The sequence below is a fragment of the Macrobrachium rosenbergii genome, chromosome 46 (genome assembly GCF_040412425.1).
Source record: "Macrobrachium rosenbergii isolate ZJJX-2024 chromosome 46, ASM4041242v1, whole genome shotgun sequence".
NCBI lineage: Eukaryota > Metazoa > Arthropoda > Malacostraca > Decapoda > Palaemonidae > Macrobrachium > Macrobrachium rosenbergii.
The window spans coordinates 50,804,695-50,831,982 of record NC_089786.1 but is presented as its reverse complement, the minus strand read 5'-3'; the positions used below and the strand labels follow the sequence as shown (position 1 = coordinate 50,831,982).

General features: G+C 35.3%; 1 protein-coding gene across 2 annotated transcripts in view; it reads right to left on the bottom strand.

The window, feature by feature from the left end:
- Positions 1 to 8,311: 8,311 nt before the first annotated feature.
- Positions 8,312 to 27,288, bottom strand: part of LOC136830321 (neurotrimin-like) — a 490,166-nt gene continuing 471,189 nt past the window's right edge. For both annotated transcript variants that reach the window (XM_067089745.1, XM_067089746.1), the window contains exons 8-10: positions 26,826 to 26,888; positions 13,637 to 13,693; positions 8,312 to 9,030 (exon numbers count right to left, since the gene is read on the bottom strand). In XM_067089745.1, the coding sequence (XP_066945846.1) occupies positions 8,606 to 9,030; positions 13,637 to 13,693; positions 26,826 to 26,888 (545 nt within the window). In that variant the 3' untranslated portion in view covers positions 8,312 to 8,605. The remainder of the gene's footprint in view (positions 9,031 to 13,636; positions 13,694 to 26,825; positions 26,889 to 27,288) is intronic.

Below are 27,288 nucleotides of genomic sequence, written 5' to 3'. Positions count from 1 at the left end.
GTTGCATAACACTTCACCATCCCCGAATGGGGAGGTGTCGTACTTAAACAATAGAAATTGTCGTGCTACGATAAGACAAGGTATCGTAGTTGAATATCAGAAATTAATCGTTCTTTAATGAGGAAATTTTTCGTATGTGGAATAAAGGCTTAGGGTTATCAAATGCCAATATAGAAAGGTACCGTACGTTGAGCCGAGTCAAATGACTATCGTACTCGCATAAGCAAAGGTGTCATTCGTTGATAAACTTTTTAAATTGTTTTACTACAGAAAAAAGCTATTATAATTTGTATAGTTTGTCGTTTAACGACGAGATTAACTTTTAGAAACACTAAATGCTTTAAGATTAAACATTTCATGCAGCAGTTTCATTCTTATATATTTGCAGTATTATTTATATTCGTCTACAAAAGTTCTTATCTTTCTTAGCGCAAATTTACGTTTTTTTTTCGAACGACTTTTATTTTATTAATGTTGTTGCTGTATTTCTTAAAAAATTAGATTTGTGATCAATATTACTATATATATATATATATATATATATATATATTACAAATACGACCACTGTAACAAATTTAAAGCCCACAGCAACCGTTACAGGCATCGGTTTAAATAACTCCTACCGAGGATATTCCATCCACCGTTGTCATCACATATATTTTTCTGCACCCCACTCGACGATTCCCCATTTCTATCGCCATACAAACTCCCAGACCTAGAAACCCCATACAAACCAGATTCCTTGAAAAGTCTAACAAGACTCGAGAGATGGATTTAGACACAGTCTTACCAATCCGATTTGGGAGATAAACCACGCCACGTAAATAAGGAGGAGCCGAGGGCGACTGTATTCAAGCCATTTCTCATAGAATTTTTCGTGAACTGAAGAGATTTTATTTGTATTCTATCTATGTAGGGTTATGCAAGGTTTAGGGGAATGAGTGAGTGGGTCTGCCCTTCTTATTCTGTTGTGGCATTGCTTTCTCTTCTGTTCTTCACTTTGGATGGGGCGACTGGTTCCTTTCTGTCCCAGTTTGGGCCCGGGTGAATTCTCCTTCACCTGGTTACTGCATGAGAATTCATTCAACCGTTCTTATTCATTCTTATAGGCTTCATACTATATTAACATTTTGTTCTATACACACTTGTGTGTGTGTATGTACTGTAATATATATATATATATATATATATATATATATATATATATATATATATATATATATATTATATATAATATATATATATATATATATATATATATATATATATATATATATATAATGTATATGCATATGTATATACAGTATATATATATATATAATAAAGGACTACAAGTCGAAAGGCCTTGCAGCACTCCATTGTCTCTCTTTCCTTCGTGGATTTTGTCTTTATTGGTATATTCATCACGTTCCATATTTTCGTGATTCAGTTGTACGTACATACATAAATACATGTATGTATGTGTGTGTATATATATATATATATATATATATATATATATATATATATATATATATAGGAGAGTTTGTATTACAATACACTTCATTTTGAAATACAGAAGATTCTACTCCCACTCTACGATAGCAACATCAGCCCTACACAGTAAGCTAGAATATTGCAACACCATCTTCTATGGCAAGCAAAATCACAAACAACATACACATTCACTGTGAAAGGACGAAGGAGAATAACTCACACCAACAGTTTGTAATGTATAATATGGTCAGAGACATATTTACAATAGACTTTTCTATGGAACTATAGCTCTAAACCTCACTTTCTTATCTGTTAACTGGTTTATTTATTTGTTTACATAAAACTCCATTTTTTTTTGTTCATGCTATATATATATAATCTCCCCTTCCCTCTAACTAGTCCCCAAATGCAAAATAAAAGAAGTCGGTAATACCCAGCACATTATTATCATTATTATTTACAATGAAAAACAATGACAGATGCATTGTAGATCGAACAAGTGACAATATTATCTATCACAAAGGTAACAGGTTAGGTTAGGAAGAGGTGGGATTTGGGTTAGGTTAGGTTAGGTTAGGTTAGGAAAGAATCAAAGGTGGGATTTGGGTTAGGTTAGGAAAGGATAAAGAGGTGGGATTTGGGTTAGGTTAGGTTAGAAAAGGATAAAAAGGTGGGATTTGGGTTAGGTTAGGAAAGGATAAAAGGATGGGATTCGGGTTAGGTTGGATTAGTTTAGGAAAGGATAAAAAGGTGGGATTTATGTTAGGTTAGGAAAGAATAAAGAGGTGAGATTTGGGTTAGGTTAGGAAAGGATAAAAAGATGGGACTGGGGTTAGGTTAGGAAAGAATAGAGGTGGGATTTGGGTTAAGTTAGGTTAGGTTAGGAAAGGATGAGGAGATGGGATTTGGGTTAGGTTAGATTAGGTTAGGATAAAAAGATGGGATTCGGGTTAGGTTAGGTTAGGAAAGGATGAAGAGATGGAATTTAGGTTAGGCATTCATTGAAAGGAAGGATATGGGTAGGCAAGAAGAAGATTATTCTTCTAATTTTATTTATTAATTAACATAGGTGGAACGGTAGTTAGGTTAGGATAGGCTAGGTAAGTAAGAGGTTAGGTTAGGTTAAGTTAGTGAGTTTTTTTTGTTATTTTACAAGTTTATGAGAGCAGTGAGGAATTGGTTGTCGTGGAGAACATATAAGTTTTAATTCTTGACCAAAAGAAACAGTAAATGTTTTATTACGTTAGGTTAGGGCAGTGTAAGTTAGGTTAGGTTATGTTTGGCAAATGTAGGTTAGGTTAGGAAATACAGATTAGGTCAGACACTTAGCAAAGGATGAAGTACTGGTTGGCTAGAGAAGGATGTTAATTATGTTACTTAACGAACACAAAGTCGAAAGGTTAATTAGATTAGGTTATTCTAGGGAGGTATCATGGTACAGGCCTCATATTTATAGGACATGAAGAATGGGGTGGGATAGATGGGAGGGGAAATGGGGGGTGGCAGAGACAGAATTAATCATCTTATTTGTTAAATAAAAGTAAACTTACTTGTTATTTGTTTCTTCGTTAAATCACAGGTTAACTATAACACAGCATTTCATTTCGGAATAGGGGCAGAGTTTGTTTTTGTATTAAGAGGTGGGAACGTAAAGAACATTATTTGAAGCTATTTTTAATATATACATATATATATATATATAAATATATATATATATATATATATATATATATATATATATATATATATATATATATATATATATAGTTTAGGTGGTGTGTGTGTGTGTGCAAGCGTATGTGTATGTGTATGAGTACTGTTCATTTAACAAAACTAACAGTAATATTTTCAAGATATAGGAAAGGCAGTTTTCATCCAAAATAACCTAAAACAATGATTGTTTTCAATCCAAGAAGAAAGGTCTTCAATACAAAAAAACTGACCATGTCAAATTCTAGTGTAAGACATCATTTAGAATATTCGCATATTAACAAGAAATCCTAAAACCATAAAATATATAAAAGTATGCTTTATGCTTAATAAAAAGTTACCATTACAAGAACTTCTCACCTGTAGAGTATTTTTACAAATACTTTGAACATAAACACAGTTTTTACTTTGTAAAAGCATTGGAATAAAATTATTTTCTCTTGGAAACCCAAGGCAATAATTATTGAAATTTCCTTCTACCCGAGGAAAAATATGTCACATCAGTCTTCTGCTGGAGGAAAATATCCGTGTAATATTTTTCAGGAATATATCCGTGTAATATTTTTCAGGAAAATATCCGTGTAATATTTTTCCAGGAAAATATCCGTGTAATATTTTTCCAGGAAAATATCCGTGTAATATTTTTCCAGGAAAATATCCGTGTAATATTTTTCCAGGAAAATATACGTGTAATATTTTTCAGAAAAGTATTTGTGTAATATTTTTCAGAAAAAGTATTTGTGTAATATTTTTCAGGAAAACATACGTGTAATATTTTTCAGGAAAATATCCATGTAATATCTTTCAGGAATACATCCGTGTAATATTTTTCAGGAAAATATCCGTGTAATATCTTTCAGGAAAATATCCGTGTAATATTTTTCAGGAAAATATCAGTGTCATATCTTTCAGAAAAGTATCCGTGTAATATTTTTCAGGATTATATCTGTGTAACATTTTTCTGGAAAATAGCCGTGTATTATTTTTCAAGAAAATATCCATGTAATATTTTCTCAAGGAAATATCCGTGTAATATTTTCCAGGAAAATATCTGTGTAATATTTTTCAGGAAATTATCCGTGTAATATTTTTCAGGAAAATATCCGAGTAATATTTTACAGGAAAATATCTGTGTAATATTCTTCAGGAAAATATCCGAGTAATATTTTACAGGAAAATATCTGTGTAATATTTTTCAAGAAAATATCCATGTAATACTTTTTCAAAAAAATATCCGTGTAATATTTTTCAGGAAAATATCCATGTAATATTTTTCTTTGTGTGGAAATACCGAAGACTTGGATAAATTTCTGAAATATCAAAAGACACTCTCCAAACAAAAAATTGACAATAATTTTCCTCGAAAGAAACTACCTGCAACTTTTTTCACTTATAGATGAACCCAACTAATAGACCAATTTCCATTCTGAGATAGACAAAAGAACATTATACAAATTTGCCAAGAATGACATAACAAAGAAATATTTCTTCCGTGAAAAACCCTGATTAAATTTTGAAAGTTAAATATCCTAGCATTGATTTTCAATTAAAAAGATTTTTCATAAGGGAGTTTTTTCATAGTGAAGAATTCTTTATTATGAAAGCAAACTCATTACGGAGATCGTCAGTCGATCGCTTATTACTGAAGAAATAATAAAAAAAAAAAATTCCACCTGTAATGAACACCTAAGTTTTATAACTGCAGAAAATTCTATGACAAAAGTTTAAGTTTATCAAATAAGAATACACGGAGGCAACAATATGTCACTGGATCATTTTTTGATCAAAGAATCTGTATCTTTTTATTAATAAAGCAATATAGAGAAAACAAATAAAACTATATATTATATCCAAAATATTACGGAGTGGCTATGAAAGTTAGATCACATACAGATATGGATAAAAGTTTTTACAGTAGATTCAAAGAAATAGATAAAAATACAAGCAGTGTCAGTAAAGAATTACAAACAATTATGAACTTTCAGACACCATATATATACACGTATATAGTATATATATATATATATATATATATATATATATATATATATATATATATATATATATATATATATATACGTGTATATATATGGTGTCTGAAACTTCATATATATATATATATATATATATATATATATATATATATATATATATATATATATATATATATATAACAAAGTCCAGCTCAGACTCAATTTAACAACTGGTATTTTGAATGGAGAAATTACCCTATCATAAAGTGGATAGCAATAGGACAAAGGGATGGGGCTGGCAACCTCATCCTTTGCATAATAAGAAAAATTTATATATAATATACAGTATATATATATATATATATATATATATATATATATATATATATAGAGAGAGAGAGAGAGAGAGAGAGAGAGAGAGAGAGAGAGAGAGAGAGAGTAGATCCATCTTTCCCTAGGTTTAAAGGACAACAGCCTAATTTGTTATTTTTCGGAACGAAATTCGGGAACATGCAGGACCTCATTTACTTTGGGGCGGGGGAGAGAGAAGGGGCAGGGGTGGGTAGGTAGGGAGGGAGGGGGGGGAGGGGGAGATAGGAAAGAGAGGCTAAATGAGGGGAGAAAAGGGGTGTTCTCAATTACCTTATGGTATAAGGGAGGAAAGGGGGGGTGCCGGGGGGGGGAATGGTATGGGGACCTGAAATTGGAGGTACTGTAGTGCTCTCTCTCTCTCTCTCTCTCTCTCTCTCTCTCTCTCTCTCGATCCGTTTTTAGGGCTGGCTAATTGAAAACCAGTGATTAACAATTGTTAGGAAATTGGTGAATTGGTCGACTGCATTGCAACGAGAGAGAGAGAGAGAGAGAGAGAGAGAGAGAGAGAGAGAGAGAGAGAGAGAGAGAGAGAGAGAGAGAGAGAGAGTTAAGGAACGGAAAACTTGAATAAAAGACGGAATGACACAGAGAAACGGTCATAGAAAGAGAGAGAGAGAGAGAGATTACAAAGGCCAGAGAAAAACGAGAGAAATCAATTACAAATAAAATAAGTTTTTCAACCAAAATATCGGAAACTTAAAAGCGAAAGGAAATGATAAAGGTGCACCTAAATAGGACAATAAAAAAAAATTCTTTATATTGAAATAAAAATGAAAAACATCCCGAAACCGTATCCAAATTCGGGTCCATCTGAAAATCGGACCATCTCTTCTTAGGTCTATGGACCAACTGTATACAAAATTTCTTTGAAATCCACCAACAACTTTCTGAGATATGACCAAAAAAAAAAAAAAAAACAGTAAATGCATTTTCTACGGGCCTAGATTTTTCGGGAATGGTAAAGAAAGAAAGAATGAAAGACGATGATTGAGAAATGAGAAAAATCAATGAAAATGGGAATAAGGAGGTCTATAAAATGGCGGACCTTCAGCAGAAGACTGACGTAATTGAAAGTAAATTGAACGAAAAGGTTGGATTAGTTACAGTTTTTGCTTTCGGGATAGAAAATTGTGAAAGTGTGAATTTACTGTAAAAGATTAGAAATTACGTGTGTGTGTGAATGTATATATAATTACTAACAATACTTGTTGAAACAAAACAAACAATTTCGTTAAGATTCTGAGGCAATATTCCATGAACATAAAATAATTTAAGTCGTTTGTGTATGTATGTATGTATGTATGTATGTATATATATATATGTACATATATGTATGTATGTATGTGTATACTCGAACGTACATAAAAATTGAAAAACTCCATAAAAAACACAGTTCCACCTCTTCCACACAAGAAAGGAAGGAATAAAGTGAAAAATGATGAACGCTCAGAGAAACCCTACAATTAGCGGTAATGTCTGATTCCTTTATACATGGTATACACTTGTTGTCTTTACCTTACTTATGAGACAAAAAAATGGTTCAGTATTCACTTCGACTTTTCAAAAGTTCATGCCAATATTATTATGGGGTATTATTATTGTCAGAATCGTTCACATTTTACTAAGCTCATTTTGATATGCGTATGTACATTTACGTAACTTTCCTTATTAATATATATATGTATATATACGTATGTATAAATATACGTATATATATATAAAATATATATATATATATATATATATATATATATATATATATATATACACACATATATATATATAGTATATATATATATATATATATATATATATATATATATATATATATATATATATATATATATATATATATATATATATATATATATATAATTGACACCACAAGATCATTCATAAATTAAACAGCTTCATCTCTTGGACAACAGAAATCTCAGAAATATCAATCACCCTTTTCTTCACACAGTTGTTGTTGTTGATGATGTTCTTCTTAAAGTATTGAGCCAACGTACGTAAATGTTACTGAATCCACATTGAAACAACAACAATCCACCTTCGAACGAAAACACAACCTAGGAATCTCTATTGTTGTTTTGCCGACTTTCTTCAGGGCAGAAGGTGCCTCCGCGAACGTCCTGGGAATAATCACTCGCGTGAAGCAAACGCCCCTTTTTGTTTTGTTTACATTTGAGGCCCACTGAGACTACTTCTCCTTCTTCTTCTTAGTTTCTCGGATTTGACGCGCATGTCACCACACAGCCACGCTACCTCTCTGTCACTTTCTTTACGCCTCTAGGGCATCATTGTAACCCATTTCCACACGCAGATACATCAAACTGCTCCTACCTACAGCATGTAACTGTTAATCAGGAAGTCATTTGTCTTCTTGAACCGTCTCGTAAACTGTCGACACTTTTTTTGCAGCACGGGTAAAGTGAGTCTAAAACGCGTCTCCCTAATCACTTCAACACTTTTAAAGTTACCTGGAGGACCAAGATAGACCAGGAGAATCTATTCCTCATCCTGGGATTATATGGGAAGGACAGCAGGACAAGACTTAAGTCTAAACACATCGTTTATCCTTCTCCAAGTCCGCCATTCCGAGTCATAACTCGACAAGTCTCACGAAGGCTTTTTATCAAGACTATTTTTTAAGCTCGTTTAAGTCTCAGAACACCAACGTCTGATAAGTTCTAGATAGTGTGTGTGAATCTGTACAACTTTTTTTTTCCATCTTTAAATCCTGCCAACGACAACATGAAACTATAAGCAACAATATCTTGTTTATTTTTTTTTTTTCATTAAGAAATGCTATATACTTTGAGCTCTATTTAAATATTCGTTTTCATTTTTTTTTTTTAGTTTTATCTACACAATACTTTGCTGCTTTCTAAGGACTTTCCATTTCTTTCTGAAGAGAGAGAGAGAGAGAGAGAGAGAGAGAGAGAGAGAGAGAGAGAGAGAGAGAGTCAAGACGACCCAGAGTGGCTTCAGACCGATTCGAGCCGCCTCTGACAGAAACTATTTGAAGAAGAAGAAGAAGAAGATCCTTAGAACTCGGAGCCGTGTGTCTGTCAGGTGTGGGCCCCGAGGTGGGCGTGGGGGCGCGGGGTATCCGCAGCGGCGTAGCTCCCAAGGGCGTCGCGGCGAGCTCCGGAGGCAAGTGGGCATGCGTGGCAGAAGACGACGACGACGATGCCCAACACCGCCCACAGCCAGAGGACCTTTCTGGAGTCCGAAGGAACCGGAGACAGGAGGTAAGCGAAGGAGGACGCCCACAGGACCTTCCAGCCCAGCGCCGACCTGCAAGGATCCCCGCCTCCGCCGCCGCCGCTGCCGGCCGCCAGTCCGTTGCTCCGGCCGCTGCTGGTGGAGCCGCCGCCGGGGCTCCTGCTGGCTCCCGAGGGGCGGCCGCTGAAGGGATTGGGCGGGCCGCCGCTGCCGCCGTGGATGAAGTTGTTCTCTTCCAGCGGGTAGCCTGGAATGTCGGAGTCGACGTCTGGAAGGACATGGAATGGGAATTACGATTAAAACTTTTGTTGATGCTTTTTATATCTGCAGGGACGTGATATTCCCGTTGCGTTTTAATACATTTTTATCTGTTTATCAATTTATTAATTTATTTTTCCCTTTTTAATGAGCGAGAGCTATTCTTTACTCCTCTTACTTCTAAATGAGCACCATAATATTCTCTGGAAGCTTCAAGAATTTCAAGTCAGTGGCCCCTGTGGTGGGCTTGTTCCATATGAATAAGGAGTTCATCTTCTGAATAATAATAATAATAATAATAATAATAATAATAATAATAATAATAATAATAATAATAATAATAATAATTAAAATTGCCATTAAATTATTAACTTTTGTTATCACCTAATAGCCACCGGAAACGATATCAAAACTAATTAATTATCAAGACGAAGAAAAACTCTGGAAAGCAAATTACAATTATGACTGATATTCAGCACGATTCGACGTCTGAAGGAATATGGAATGGAAATTACAATTAACATTTAATATTATTAATATCTTTTGGAAACGATATTACAACTGCCATTAATCATTACGACGAAGAAAAGCCACTGGAGAAATAACTGGAATTAAAACTGATTTTGAACATGATTAAAAGGTTTCTGGAAACTACATAAGAATTATGAAATCAATTACATAGTTAACTGTCAAAAAGATTAAGAAACTGTTTGAAAGGTGTAACAGGAGGAAAACCTCTAAGCAGTTGCACTATGAATCAACTGTTAGGAGAGGGTGGATAGCAAGATGGAAGAAAGAGAATATGAATGGAGGTACAGTAAAAGGAATGAAAGGGGTTGCAGCTGGGGGCCGAAGTGACGCTGCAAAGAACCTTAAGCAATGCCTACAGTGCATCCCGTGAGGTGCACTGACGGCACTAGCCCCCTACGTAGCATAGCCGGCCTTATGCCAGCATATGTCCTTGCCCTTAGTGTGGTAAGGTGGGAAATGGATTAGTGAGAGGCTTGCTGTGGACCTCCGGAAACCGACCAACCAACAGAAGATAAATGAATCTGATAATTGCATTACACATATTTGATTTATTTCAATAATATATATATATATATATATATATATATATATATATATATATATATATATATATATATATATATGTATGTATATATATATGAGAATTTTTTTTTTTATTAATTTATAGATCTTATATATGTGAGAAATGGAGTTAATGAATTTAAAGAAAGGTTTCCAAAATTTATCCTAAAAGAAAGTCTTCCAAATTTTATCCTAAAAGAAAGTCTTCCATAATTTATCTAAGTAAAAAAAATTGCACGATAAAAATGTAATTTGGCCATGTAAAAAAATTATTTTACATAACTGAGAGAAACTCTTGTAAATAATATTATAGGAATAATATAATTTATCTGCTAAGAGAAATTCACACAAAATGTTTGTAAGAATGTACTTGAATTTGGTTAAGAGATATTACACAAGATTATAATTTATTCCCCAAAAAGGAAATATATTAATTTTTGGTTCACTAGTTATTCTTTTCTTTCTAATTCAATTTTTTTTACAACAGTTTCTGCAACGCCAAATTACAGGAATCTATCACTCAATCGCCACCACTACTTTTATATTCATAAATTCTATCCTGTGAAATTTGTAAATTAAATTAATAGGTTTGAATTAACAGGTTTTATTATTTGTGCTATAATAATAATAATAATAATAATAATAATAATAATAATAATAATAATAATAATAATAATTCCTACTTGGTACTTACATAAGCATTTACCTACTCACGAGAGAAAATTACAGCAATTAATTAGCGGCAATGTAATTACGAAACAAGGATTTAATAACGGAAAATGGATAACATTACAATAACGAAAGGGAAGTAGAAGGAATCTAGGTAATAAGAGGAAGATTGGATAACAATGAAGAGAAGATGAAAATTTACATACTTAGGAACATTAAGAATATTCTTGAGAATATTCATGCAATTTGTTCTGTCTTTGATGAACAAAAGCAAGCAATCTTAATGAGAGAGAGAGAGAGAGAGAGAGAGAGAGAGAGAGAGAGAGAGAGAGATAATTTCATTCTCTGTATATCAAATTCCTGCAATATTCCTCATCAAAATATACAGTTTTATACTGAGAGAGAGAGAGAGAGAGAGAGAGAGAGAGAGAGAGAGAGAGAGAGAGAGAGAGAGAGAGAGAGAGATAATTTCATTCTCTGTATATCAAATTCCTGCAATATTCCTCATCAAAATATACAGTTCTATACTGAGAGAGAGAGAGAGAGAGAGAGAGAGAGAGAGAGAGAGAGAGAGAGAGAGAGAGAGAGAGAGAGAGAGAGAGAGAGATTTTATCTGATTTCAACCATTATGTGTAGAATACACCCTAAGAATATTAATTTTTTCTGTCCTTAAAGATTACACGCATGATTTTCTAACATGGAAGAGAGAGAGAGAGAGAGAGAGAGAGAGAGAGAGAGAGAGAGAGAGAGAGAGAGAGAGAGAGAGAGAGAGAGAGAGATTTATTGTCTGGTTTCAATCAATCTCTGTAGGACACTAATTCCTGCAATATTTCTACATAATAAAAAGTTTTTCCATCATCAGGATCTGCCACAAAATATAATTAAAAATCGACTTAACTCTAATTACTAGATGGACCTCTTATCATGAGGTTTTAAATTAATTTCTCGAGCTGAAACAGCCTTTAACAAATGCAAATCAATCCACTTTAAATACACTTGATCAAAACGGTATCAACCACTGATCTCTACAGTTACTAGATAGGCAACTCCATCTGCCACTTGACGTTTGAGTCAGCCCCATCGGCAGCCATTACTCTACTCCCAGTTTTGCTGTTTATTAACTAAATCGTATATTAATTATATTTAACGTAGGGTTCTGCCTTTTCAATAGTTATTAAACTGTCATAACATTAACTGGTTGCCATCCCAACCAACAACTCTCAGAATACAGTAATTACGATACAAAAGGCAATTCAAAAGATATAGCGAAGGCAAACAGCATGAGATATTCATCTTCCTATTCAGGTCCTTGTCTACGTCAGTGGCAGCAGCCTTGGAAAATCTCGAGGGAAAATTATTATTATTATTATTATTATTATTATTATTATTATTATTATTATTATTATTATTATTATTATCTGAAGGGAGTAGACCCTCTTTTAAGCAAACTTTATTATTATTATTATTATTATTATTATTATTATTATTATTATTATTATCTGAAGGGAGTGGACCCTCTTTTAAGCAAAATTTATTATTATTATTATTATTATTATTATTATTATTATTATTATTATTATTATTATTATTATTATTATTATTATATTTGAAGGGAGTAGACCCTCTTTTAAACAAACTTTATTATTATTATTATTATTATTATTATTATTATTATTATTATTATTATTATTATTATTATTATCTGAAGGGTGTACACCCTCTTTTAAGCAAAATTTATTATTATTATTATTATTATTATTATTATTATTATTATTATTATTATTATTATTATTATTATTATTATTATCTGAAGGAGTAGGCCCTCTTTTAAGCCAAAATTTATTATTATTATTATTATTATTATTATTATTATTATTATTATTATTATTATTATTATTATTATTATTATTACCAAGAAAGCTTTCATTTAATCGAATCGTTATGTCAGGTTACAGTAACTATGATACAAAAAAGTGGGAGCAGCCCTGGATAATAAACTTCTGACTCACATCGGGATCGAACCCAGGACTCCCAAATGAGAGGCAAAGCAGCTAGCGCCCTTGCCTTTCATTTGACAGACCTGGGTTCGATCCCGATGTGAGTTAAGAAATTTATTTATATTACACGCTTGATTATTATTATTATTATTATTATTATTATTATTATTATTATTATTATTATTATTATTATTATTATTATTATTATGTGCAATAATTAAATACAAACATGAGAAAACAGAAAGTATAATAAAAAACACACAAAACATAACAAACCAAGAAATAAATAAAATGAAACAAAAATACAGATTATAATTAAACAAAATATATCCCACACCAACGAAACGAACAGCTCATCCACTCGCTGTCTGGTCGTGTGCAACCCGTGTACTGAACCTGTACAGTTCACCTGAGAGTTTCCATACCCGTATCCATACCATACCCATACCCATATCCATACCATACTCATACCCATACCCATATCTGTATCATACCCATACCCATATCTAAACCATACCCATACCCATATCCGAACCATACCCATACCCATATCCGCACCATACCCATACCCATATCCAAACCATACCCATACCCATATCTGACCCATACCCATATACATACCCATACCCATACCCATATCTAAACCATACCCATATCTGACCCATACTGATACCCATATACATACCATACCCATACCCATATTTATACCCATACTTGTTCCATACCCAGGGGAGGGGAGGGGAGGGGGAAGGGGGAGCGGAAAGCGAGGAAAGGGACATACACACACAAACACACACACACACACACGCAGACACAGAAAGGCAGCCAAGGAAATTAATATGCTAGATTGGGACTCACCTGGTCGAAGCCACGGGTCTACCAACCTCTCGTCGCTACGATGCTCAGGCCGAAGGACTGTGGGGGAACAAATAAGAAACATAATATCTTTGAAAAAGAAGGGAAAATTTGATGAGGAATGGTTTCGAGAATGTGCAAAAATGATTAAGGATTTGATAAGGATTGGTTTCAAGAATGTACAGAAATGTTAAACGTTTGCTTTCAAAACTGATCAGAAATCATGAGGGAGTGCTTTCAAGAATGCGCAGAAATGTTTAAGGGTTGGTTTCAAGAATGCGCTGAAATGTTCAAGGATTGGCTCTAAGAATGCGCAGAAATGTTCAAGGATTGGTTTCAAGAATGCGCTGAAATGTTCAAGGATTGGTTTCAGGAATGCACTAAAATGTTTAAGGACTGGCTTCAAGAATGTGCAGAAATATTTAAGGATTGGTTTCAAGAATGTGCAGGAATGTACAAGGATTGGTTCCAAGAATGCGCTGAAATATTAAAGGAGTGGTTTCAAGAACGCACAGAAATTATCAAAGGATTGGTTTCAAGAACGCGCAAATGTTAAAAGGACTGGTTTTAAGAACGAGCAGAAATGTTAAGGGACTGACTTCAAGAATGCGTAGGTGTTCAAAGGACTGGTTTCAAGAATGCGCAGAAACGTTAAGGGACTGATTTCAAGAACGCTTCAGGTACTGCAATCCTTTGAAAACCTACGCAGTCTTGAAATCAAAAGGATTGGTTGATCGGTTTCAAGAACGCGCAGAAATGTTAAGGGACTGATTTCAAGCACACTTCAGGTACTGCAATCCTTTGAACACCTACGCAGTCTTGAAATCAGTCCCTTGGTATTTCTCACGTTCTTGAAACCATTCCTTTAATATTTCAGTGCATTCCTGAAACCAATCCTTGAACATTTCTGTGGATTCTTGAAACCAATCCTTGAACATTTCTGCGCATTCTTGAAAACAATCCTTGAACATTTCTGCGCATTCTTGAAAACAATCCTTGAACATTTCTGCGCATTCTTGAAAACAATCCTTGAACATTTCTGCGCATTCTTGAAAGCAATCCTTGAACACTTCTGTGTATTCTTGAAACCAATCCTTGTACATTTCTGCACATTTTTTAAAACAATCCTTGTACATTTCTGTGCATTCTTGAAACCAATACTTGAACATTTCTGCGCATTCTTGAAAACAATCCTTGTACATTTCTGCGCATTCTTGAAACCAATCCTTGAACATTTCTGCGCATTCTTGAAACCAATCCTTGAACATTTCTGCGCATTCTTGAAACCAATCCTTGAACATTTCTGCGCATTCTTGAAAAAAACAACTTGAACATTTCTGCGCATTCTTGAAAGCAATCCTTGAACATTTCTGTGTATTCTTGAAACCAATCCTTGTACATTTCTGCGCATTTTTTAAAACAATCCTTGTACATTTCTGTGCATTCTTGAAACCAATCCTTGAACATTTCTGCGCATTCTTGAAAAAAATCCTTGTACATTTCTGCGCATTCTTGAAACCAATCCTTGAACATTTCTGAGCATTCTTGAAACCAATCCTTGAACATTTCTGCGCATTCTTGAAACCAATCCTTGAACATTTCTGCGCATTCTTGAAACCAATCCTTGAACATTTCTGCACATTCTAGAAAACAATACTTGTACATTTCTGTGCATTCTTGAAGCCAATCCTTGAACATTTCTGCGCATTCTTGAAACCAATCCTTGAACATTTCTGCGCATTCTTGAAAACAATCCTTGTACATTTCTGCGCATTCTTGAAACCAATCCTTGAACATTTCTGCGCATTCTTGAAACCAATCCTTGAACATTTCTGCGCATTCTTGAAACCAATCCTTGAACATTTCTGCACATTCTTGAAAACAATCCTTGAACATTTCTGCGCATTCTTGAAAGCAATCCTTGAACATTTCTGTGTATTCTTGAAACCAATCCTTGTACATTTCTGCGCATTTTTTAAAACAATCCTTGTACATTTCTGTGCATTCTTGAAACCAATCATTGAATATTTCTGCGCATTCTTGAAAACAATCCTTGAACATTTCTGCGCATTCTTGAAACCAATCCTTGAACATTTCTGTGCATTCTTGAAACCAATCCTTGAACATTTCTGTGCATTCTTGAAACCAATCCTTGAACATTTCTGTGCATTCTTGAAATCAATCCTTGAACATTTCTGCACATTCTTGAAAACAATACTTGTACATTTCTGTGCATTCTTGAAGCCAATCCTTGAACATTTCTGCGCATTCTTGAAACCAATCCTTGAACATTTCTGCGCATTCTTGAAACCAATCCTTGTACATTTCCTGTAATGTATCGTGTTCTAAGAACATTAAAATTTGTTATGCTATTGGGTATACATACATAATGTGACAATGTAAGATCAGGCATGTCATTTAAATAAAAAAAATAAAACTATATAACTGAATAATCACCATATGGGAATACTTGAAAAAAAAATATGTCGTAGGAAAAAACATTTATCAGTACATGTTCTACAAAGGAAAACAATATTTGAGTCTACAAAATGTAGGCGATATAACATTCTTCAAAAATACTGTTTAAATTCTAAACAGGATTTTTGAAGATGGCTTAAAAAAATTCATTTAGAGTGATTTTTTTCACTTCCAATCAAATGTTAACATTTTTACCTCTTATTTGTAATTGCACAATACCTTGCAAACTGTTTTTCATCGAGTATACTTAATTTTTATTTTTTTATTAAAATCCCTTACATAAGATTACATTACCATTTAGAAATCTCTCTCTCTCTCTCTCTCTCTCTCTCTCTCTCTCTCTCTCTCTCTCTCTCTCTCTCATTTATAGCAGCCTCACGAATTACTTCCAAATAATCTCCACACATGCAGCCACCTACCTAAACGATTCCAATAACCGAAGGTGCTTTCTTTTCTCAGCCAGGCCATACTTTCTCCAACGCCCTTTCACTCCACGAATCTGACGCTACCCTACACCACGTGCTTTCACTGCCATCGAAGTTCGTTACTCTGGTGTGTATATACTTTCTCTTTTGCAAATTCCGCTGCGCAATTTTCCCCCAACAGGAAATTCTGTCCGAACTGAGATTGTCCAACACCCCCCCCCTCCCCCGCCAGACTACACTATTCTCTACACTTTATCTTCCGGCTGTTCCCTTCTGCCATGAAAGCTAGCTTTTTTTTTGGGGGGGAAGTCCCCCGGGCAGGAGTCGAATCATGTTTTATGATGAATTTTTATGATGAATAAATTTTACGATAAATTTAATGATGAGCAAATTTTATGATGCATAAATTTTATTATGAATAAATAAATCTTATGATGAATAAATTTTATGACGACTAAATTTTATGATGAATAAATAAATTTTATGATGAATAAATAAATTTTATGATGAATAAATAAATTTTATGATGAATAAATTTTAAGATGAATAAATTTAATGATGACTGAATTTTATGATGAGTAAATTTTATGATGAATAAATAAATATTATGATGAATAAATTTTATGATGAATAAGTTTTAGGATGATTACATTTTATGATGAATAAGTTTTAAGATGATTACATTTTATGGTGAATAAATTTTATGATTAATATATTTTATAATGAACGAATTTTATGATGAATAAATAAATTTTAAGATGAATAAATTTTATGATGAATAAATTTTATGACGAACAAATTTCATGATGAACAAATTTCATGACGAACAAATTTTATGATGAATAAATTTTATGATGAACAAATTTCATGATGAATAAATCTTATAATGAACAGATTTTATGATGAATAAATTTTATAATGAACAGATTTAAAAATTTTATATGAATAAATTTAATATGAATAAATTTTATGATGAATAAATCTTATGATGAATAAATTTTAACAGGTATACCTTTGTCTACTATAGTTAATTCGATACGGGAAGGCACACCTGTATAGTATTGAGATTTGTACAACCAGAGTCGCGTGATTGATGTGATTGAGGGAATGGCTGGGATTTTCATACTCTCTCACTTTGATCGGTAATAAATTTGCTCTCTCTCTCTCTCTCTCTCTCTCTCTCTCTCTCTCTCTCTCTCTCTCTCTCTCACATACTTATTCCCTACCCTTATTATCCCTTGCTATAGGCACAATAATATCAAAGGAATTAGAACGTAAAGGAATTAATAAATTATTTAGTTTTAGTTTGTTTATTAAAACAGTTATGCACACAAACACATACATACACTTATACATACATGCATACATACATACACACACAGACATATGTATATATATACATATAATACATACATACATACATACATAATATATATATGTCACAATTAAGCTCCGTACAATCCTAAGTGAGACTCCCTGTCACAATGGATCCCGGTCTAGGAGAAACGACTTAGGCAATCACCCGCTAGTTAGTCAACTATGGTGGGTTGCAGAAAAATGAAAGGCTAATACCTTAATAGATATTAACAGTATATTTTAAAATCGTCTTTTAGATATAAACTTTCAGCTGGACATTTCATGTCTGTTCCTCTCTCTCTCTCTCTCTCTCTCTCTCTCTCTCTCTCTCTCTCTCTCTCTTCATATACAAACGGGAGCCACACTTCCCTATCTCCTCTGTTCCTATCCCCCCCCCCTTCCAGTCTCCATCCCCCTCCCCTTGGGGTCCTACCCCCTGGAACTGATGTTGGCACAGACAGATATTGAAGGGTTAAATTGGCTGTTGGTTAAAGCTGATGATGTGACGGATTGATGAGTTTATTTGGGGAGGGAGGGAGGGGGGGTTCAAAGGAGCCTGGGGGTGGGGTGAGGATTCTTAAATAAGAAGAAGAAGAAGAAGAAGAAGAAGACGAAGTAGATGGAAGAAGAAGAAGTAGAAGTGGTTGGAGGAAGAAGAAGAAGAAGAAGAAGAAGAAGAAGAAGAAGAAGAAGAAGAAGAAGACGAAGTAGATGGAAGAAGAGGAAAAAGAAGAAGAAGAAGAAGAAGAAGACAGAAAAAGATGTAGAATGAAGAAGTAGATGGAAGAAGAAGAAGAAGATGGAGGAAGAAGAAGAGGAGGAGGAAGAAGAAGTAGATGGAGGAAGAAGAAGAAGAAGAAGAAGAAGAAGAGGAAGAAGAAGAAGAAGAAGAGGAAGAAGAAGAAGTAGACAGAAGAAGATAGAAGATGTAGAATGAAGAAGAAGTAGACGGAGGAAGAAGAAGAAGAAGAAGAAGAAGAAGAAGAAGGTGACCTGAATGGCCGACGCGGTCACCAAAGTGAGGAGGATTAGTTCTGGTGACGGTTCGAGCCGTTAGATTTGAAAATTTGAAATTGTTTAAAGGTATTTTCCTTAAGCAGTTTAAGCGTTTTATTAATATTTCACTAAAGCTATTATTGTGTTTTTTAAACAACATAATCGAATAAAAACTGAGATAAACCCTGGCTACGGCTTAAGCACCTGAGCTGAAAATTTTGAAGTGAACTGAAGGTATTGTCCTTTATTAAATTTTTTATTAATTATAATAAAACACTTGCATAATAATGTAACATTAATTTTATTAATGTTACATTATTATGTTTGAAATAACATACTGGCCTGAGAATTAAGAGATAAGTTCTAGTGACGGTTATAGCCGTTAAGTTTGAAAAATTGAATTGACTCGAAGGTAATGTTCTTAAATTGTTGAAGCGTTTTATCATTTTTTTTTTATCTAAACTTTATTATTATGTTTTTACGCAACATAATGGCTGGAGAACTAAGTGATAAAGTTTCGGCGACGGTTAGAGCAGTTAGGTTTGAAAATTTGAATTGACTTAAAGGTTCTGTGCTTAAATTATTGAAGCGCCTCATTAAAAACTTTACTAAAATTCTATTATTATGTTTTTTCAAACAGAATAATTGCATGAAAATTAAGAGATAAACTCCAGCGACGGTTTGAGAAGCCAGGTTTGAAAATTCGAAATGTTTTAAGGGTATTTTTTTTAAACTGTTCAAGTGTTTTATTAAAAGATCAGTATTTCATTACTACCCTTTTAAACAACATAACTGCATGAAAATTAAGAGATAGACTCTAACGAAGGTTGAGGTAGCTAGATTCGAACATTTGCAGTGGTCAAAGTCACTTTTTATACATTATTCAATTTCTAACGAAACAAACAATCAAAACAAATAAAAACTAAAGTAAATCAATCACAAAAGAATACATAAACGATTCTTCTACCTCCAGCAGTTCTCAATTCTGAAAGAGAAAAGATAAAAATAAAAACTCACTGGTTAAAAAAAATACACTCACACTGTAGTAGTCCCGATATGAGATATAAACAAGCAAAAAGTGCGGCGAAGTTTCTTCGGCGCAATCCAGTTTTCTGTAAAGCCGCTACAGCGAATAATCAAGGTCACCGAAAACAGATCTATCTTTCGGTGGTCTCGGTATAATGCTGTATGAGTCGCAGCCCATGAAACTTTGACCACGGACCGGTTATGGCCTATCCTTATCGTTGCCAGAAGCACGATTATGGCTAACTTTAACCTTAAATAAAGTAAAAACTACAGAGGCTAGAGGGCTGCAATTTGGTATGTTTGATGATTGGAGGGTGGATTATCTACATACCAATTTGCAGCCCTCTAGCCTCGTAGTTTTTAAGATCTGAGGGCGGAGAGAAAAAGTGTGGACGGACGGACAAAGCCGACACAATAGTTTTCTTTCACAGAAAACTAAAAAACTAAGCGAATCGACAACAAAAGAAAACATAAATAAATCTCCCAGCCAAATCAATTCTCAATTTGGCAAGTGAAAAAATACAAAAAAAAAAAAAAAAAAAAAAACTCTGGTTTAAAAAATAGGCTCTCACTGTAGCCTCGATATGAGTCCAGCGTTCCGCTGGGGCCCAGCCGACTACTGACTGTTGCCGTTCGGAGTCGATTGATATTGCCTTTTGCCGGGACGGCTGCGAAATTTCCGCCTAATTGACCCTGATGAGGTCAAAATTCACCCTCGACCCCATTCTTTCACGTAGAGATTAAAAGGCGTTTGGATTCTGACGGACAACGTTGCCGTATCAAGTGCCGCGGCTCGAGTGGTAATTGATTTTCCCCTTGGCTTTGGCGAGAGTTGAGATTGACTGGTTAATGGATTTGGAATGGAATATACAATTTAGGCCGGAGGCCAAGCGCTGGGACACTTGAGGTCATTCGGGGCTGAAAGGGAAATTGAGAGTGAAGAGGTTTGAAAGGCGTAACAGGAGGAAAACCTCGCAGTTGCACTATGAAACAGTTGTTAGGAGAGGCTGGAATGAAAGAGGTTGCATCTAGGTGCCGAAGTAACACAGCAAAGAACATTAAGTAATGCCTACAGTGCACCGCGCGTGGTGCACTGCGGCACCACCCACCTTCGGGGTCGGTCAATGAATTAGATGTGCTTGAGAAAATGACGAATAGCTGGTGTGCTCACGAAATTAGAATGACCTTGCTTCATAGACATTCTAAGAATATATTTGGAGATTAGAAATACCATTCTTTAGCATATTAAGGGAAAATACGTTGGCAGGAAAATCTATGTGGACTCAGGGAACCTTTAGGGGTCAAAGGGAAACAAAGGGGCAACAGGCAATTAGATAAGGGCTACGAGAGATTCCAGACGTTAGATGGGGACTGGAAACGGTCAGGGAGGCTGGAAAAGACCAATAGAGCTAAGCCAAGGGGATGAAGGCGTAGGCTTCAGGGGTTGAAAAAGGGGGAAGGGGAAGGGTCTGAGTGGGACTGGACAGGGCTGTTGGCTTTTGGAGTTGGAGGACTTATGGGAGGATGAAGAGGACTAAGGCAGTTAGAGGGTCCTTCAAATAGTTGAAAGGGGCTAAGGGCTGGAAAAGGCTAAGGGCATGAAGAAGAGGAAAAGGGACTGAAGGGGCAAGGGGTACTTGAGGGGGGTGAGGGCTAGAAGGACTGAAAGGGCGTCTTTGAGTTGCAGAGATCAAGGAGAATGGAAACCCATTCCAGATTCTAGTGTTTACAGAGAGTTTTGGAGGGAGCCTGTCAATGTAAAGGATTTTGGAGGGAGGTTTAAAAGTTACATTGACTCTGGAGGATTCCTGGGGGTCTAGAGAGGCCTACGAACAGGGAGGGGGGGCTTGGGGCTGGAGGGGGCTACGGCCTTAGGAAAGCTGGAGATGTTTTCAGGTGACCCTGGGCCAAGGAAGGAATGGATCCTACAATGATAACTCAAGGAAGGACCTCAGGTCCTATTAGGAAAGGAAGGTGAAAACGAAAGGTGAAGGATGGAACTAGGATGAGGGTGAAAGGGAAGGGAGGAAGTGAGAGGAGACCTACATCCCACTCCCTCCCTCCTTCCCCCCACTCCCCAGAAAAAAAAAGGCGGGCCAACACCGTCAGGAACCCCTATCAATCTGCATGCAGGTATTTCAAAAACTCTACGGGTTTTGCGCCGACACGATCCAAACAATATTTTATTCGGAAAACAGTTTGCCAGTCTCCTGCGCGATGGGAAGCTGTTTGTGCGTGTTTGTGTGTATGTGTGCTTACTTCGGTCGATGGGGAGGGAGTGGGAGGGAATGAGGGAGGGAGGGAGGGAGACAGGGAGGAGATAAGGGGGAGGGGGAAGGCCAGTAGACGCATTCAGGGCAAGTGATTTTTTCAAGTTCGGTCAAATTTTGCACTGGGAGCCTCGGTTGTTATTTCATGCGCGGCCTGTTTTGTGTTTCTCTTTCAATAAAAGGACGCTCAGTACCACGAGTTATTCATAAAGGATTGTCGTTTTATTTCCCCTTGTAAATTAATAAAGCCGATAGCTATTTGTAGTGTGTACATATATATGTATGTATGTATATATATATATATATATATATATATATATATATATATATATATATATATATATTATATATATATATATATATATATAAATACATGCGTATTATAATACATATATATATATATATATATATATATATATATATATATATATATATATATATATATATAGTTATAAAAATAAATCAGAGAGAGAGAGAGAGAGAGAGAGAGAGAGAGAGAGAGAGAGAGAGAGAGAGAGAGAGAGAGAGGTTTTTTAAGATTAACGATTACCAGAAGCCTGAACTACCCCAATTTCTAAACGTATTTATTTTCTGATGAAATCGTTGACCGAGTGATGAATCGGTCTGATCAATCACTTTGCTATTTCAGCATAATTTTTTAAAATCTCTTTTCAAGGTGATCGAAACGAACAGAGAATAAAATTAAGCTTTATAAAGATAACACTTATAACTTCTATGACAGGAATGGCAAAATATGTTTTAATCTTCTAGTCATCAGGAAATCTTTTGGAATGCGGCTGTCAGTCAGTCCCTCTGCCTTTTTTGACACAAGCTGCGACCCACGACAGGTGAGTAACCTCAGGTAAATAACAGGGTCCTGATGTTATTAGTCACACTACAAGGACCATATATATGTAGGTATATATATATATGTGTGTGTGTGTGTGTATGCACGCAGTTATATAATTACCTTTACATAACGGCGTAGCTGACAATGAAACCATTATATGACATTTACTCCATTGATAAGTTTTGCCTGAAATAATTCAATATCTTTATCTTATTCAATGCGTCCTTTCTACGTATTTCAGTCTTCCTTTGCTCTGAATAATCATCACCTTTATACTTCTGTTCTTCTTGGTGAAATCTTCTCACTGCCTCTTCAAAATGGATGAGAGAGAGAGAGAGAGAGAGAGAGTATTTACGAACTATGTGACTGTATATGTAATAACTATGAGAATGCTTTTTCTGTTGTATATAACTGTGCAGACAGAGAGAGAGAGAGAGAGAGAGAGAGAGAGAGAGAGAGAGAGAGAGAGAGAGAGAGAGAGAGAGAGAGCGTTACCTACAATAAAAACGTAGCTCGAACCAGAAAAAAACATACATTACGACTTCCTAAATTCTGACAAAAGAATGCAAATTTGTCCGTCCAGAGAGAGAGAGAGAGAGAGAGAGAGAGAGAGAGAGAGAGAGAGAGAGAGAGTTATCTACAATAAAAATTTAGCTCGAACCAGAAAAAAGCAAACATTACGACTTCCTAAATTCTGACAAAAGAATGCAAATTTAAGTCCCGTCAAGAGAGAGAGAGAGAGAGAGAGAGAGAGAGAGAGAGAGAGAGAGAGAGAGAGAGAGAGAGAGTTACCTACAATAAAAACTTAGCTCGAACCAGAAAAAAACAAACATTACGACTTCCTAAATTCTGACAAAAGAATGCAAATTTGCGTCCCGTCCAGAGAGAGAGAGAGAGAGAGAGAGCTAAAGCCCCCCTTGCAAAATTGATACTGGTCAGAAGAAGAAGAAGAAGAAGAAGAATAACCCCCATTCTTGTCTTGTCAGCGAAAAACACAGAAAACAGAAACATCATACCTTTCTCTTCCGACTCCAAAGTAATGGACATTGGCGAATTCTTTCGCAAAGTCACGATACACCCTCTTTCGATAATGGATGCTTTTCCCTTAAGAGTTCTCTCTCTCTCTCTGAAATAAGCATGTATAAAACATGCTTTAGTACCCCGATAACATATGCTCTTTTTTTTTCTGATATTATGATAACTCGGCGTTGGATTTCAAATTTCATATAGAATGGATCGAACCGCATTATTCAATGCTGCTTCGCGCGAGGCTTCTCCAAGAGTGAGAGAGAGAGAGAGTTTTTCCTTCTCTCTCTCTCTCTCTCACCCATCGACTTTGTCTATCTATCTCTTTCCATCATTATCCTACACTTTATCATCATTACCTCTTTCCTCTTCATTGTTATTAATTACCCCTCTCTCTCTCTCTCTCTCTCTCTCTCTCTCTCTCTCTCTCTCTCTCTCTCTCTCAATCGTAGCCAGCCTTGGAGCTTATAGTTAATTCTTAATTTTTTTTGGTCATTTCCCACTCTCTCTCTCTTTTTTATGTCACTGGTTTTACAATTCATCAATTTATTATTACTTTTATTATCAGTCTCTCTCTCTCTCTCTCTCTCTCTCTCTCTCTCTCTCTCTCTCCTTTTCCGTCCCCCGTCGCCACAGGAAAAGGGAAACCACTAACATATGCAAAGAAGGTCTGTGGAATCCGGGATACCCCTCCCCACCCCCCACCCCCCCGCCACCTGCCCCTTGGGGCATCAGTGCCACGATCACACTTATCATAGATGCAAATGATTTGATGCCCTAAGAAAGGATGAGGAAGAGGAAGATGTCTTGGGAGGAGGAGGAGGAGGAGGAGGATGGTATGGGTAGGGAAGGGTGTGATGGATGGGAGGTAGGAAATGAGAGAGAGAGAGAGAGAGAGAGAGAGAGAGAGAGAGAGAGAGAGAGAGAGCGTTTTCTAATCTCTCGCTCTTTCTCTTTCTTCCTTTGCTTATTTTACTCTTCTCACATTTCTCTCTCTCTCTCTCTCTCTCTCTCTCTCTCTCTCTCTCTCTCTCTCTCTTCCCTTTTTTCCTTCTCTCACAATTTATTATCAGTGTTCCCTCTCTCTTTCTCTAACCTTTCTTATTCACTTACAATTCATCATCATCCTCTCTCCATCATCCTCTCTCTCTCTCTCTCTCTCTCTCTCTTAATTATCAATCATGTGGTGGTGGATTGGCTATCAAAGGTTGCCAAACTAAGTGAGCACGGAAGAACTGAGTGAATTCCAAAGCCTGTCAGAGGAAGAAAAGAAACGGTAGCCCACGTTTGCTAGGCCTGATCACCAGTCTACCCAGTTGTCAACTGTTACCAGCTTTTTCGTGACGTCAAGAAAAGAGGTAATATATATATATATATATATATATATATATATATATATATATATATATATATATATATATATATATATATATATATATATATATACATATATATATATATTATATACATACATACATATATATGTATGTGCATATATATACATGTATACATACATACGTATGATTTCCCAAGAATCTCTTCTTCCCAAATTAAGCGAATAATATGAATAATTTTTTTTTAATTAAATAAAAAACTCCTCAATTTTTAACATTACAATTTGAAACTCGCCAAGCGAGCGGATAAAATCCATCCTAATCCTTCAATTTTCAACCTTCAAGTTCAGTTCGACAGTTCTCTGCAAAACTAGCGAGTAATCTCGTTTCAACTTTCAGCCTCAACTTTCAATAACCAATCTCTGAAAATAAATAGACATTTCTATTTGTATGTCAATCGTATTCAATCCTCAACTCGTGATTCGATAAGAGTACTTTTCTTGCACTCACAACTTTCAATTCACTAACCTCCTCTAAACAAAGCAAATAGAATTATCTACAAGTCAGCACCATTCAATCCTCAACTCATCAATCATTATAGTGATTTTAATCTACAACTTTCAAATCTCTAATCATCTATATCAATCAGATTTACTGAATGCTTAACAGGATAATCATTATCATATCTTTTCAACTTTCAACTCCATGCAATCTTCAACCACCTATCACAAAAACACATTCTATTATCAACTTTCAACTCGTTAATCCACTTCTATGACAAGCGAGATAAATCCTTTCTGTCAAATTATGTCTCAATCAATCTGTCAACATTCAACTATTCAATAATCCCCTCATACAACAAGCGAAATAAATCCCCTTTGTCAATCTTCCTCAATCAGTCAAAATCAACCTTCAACTATCCAGTAATCCCCTCATATAACAAGCGAAATAAATCCCCTGTCAATCTTCCTCAGTCAATCAAAACCAACTATTCAGTAATCCCCTCATATAACAAGCGAACTAAATCCCCTGTCAATCTTCCTCAGTCAATCAAAATCAACTATTCGATAATCCCCTCATATAACAAGCGAATTAAATCCCCTGACAATCTTCCTCAGTCAATTAAAATAAACTATTCAGTAATCCCCTCGTATAACAAGCGAAACAAATCCCCTGTCAATCTTCCTCAGTCAATGAAAATCAACTATTCAGTAATCCCCTCATATAACAAGCGAAATAAATCCCCTGAAAATCTTCCTCAGTCAATCAAAATCAACTATTCAGCAATCCCCTCATATAACAAGCGAAACAAATCCCATGTCAATCAAAATCAACTTTCGACTATTCAATAATCCCCTCATATAACAAGCGAAATAAATCCCCCTCTGTCAATCTTCCTCAATCATCAGTCTAAATAAATCTCCAACTCACTTGGCTCAATGTGGTTCTTCTCTTTGTTGTGGTCTTCGTCTGGTTTGATCTTCATCAGGATTTCTGCCGAGGAGACAAAAAAGAATACACATTTTAATACAGTTTTATCTTATGGGCTAATGTTTTTTATTATATAAGCAGGCCAGAGAGAGAGAGAGAGAGAGAGAGAGAGAGAGAGAGAGAGAGAGAGAGAGAGAGAGAGAGAGAAGTGTAATTTTATCCGGAACTTATGGGCTAATGTTTTTTTTATTATATAAGCAGGCCAGGAGAGAGAGAGAGAGAGAGAAAGAGAGAGAGAGAGAGAAGACAAGCAAGCATAAGCAAGCATGGATGAAGAGGAGAAAGCAAGCAAGCAGAGAGAGAGAGAGAGAGAGAGAGAGAGAGAGAGAGAGAGAGAGAGAGAGAGAGAGAGAGAGAGAGAGAGGACAAGCAAGCATGGATGAAGAGGAGAGAGCAGGCAAGC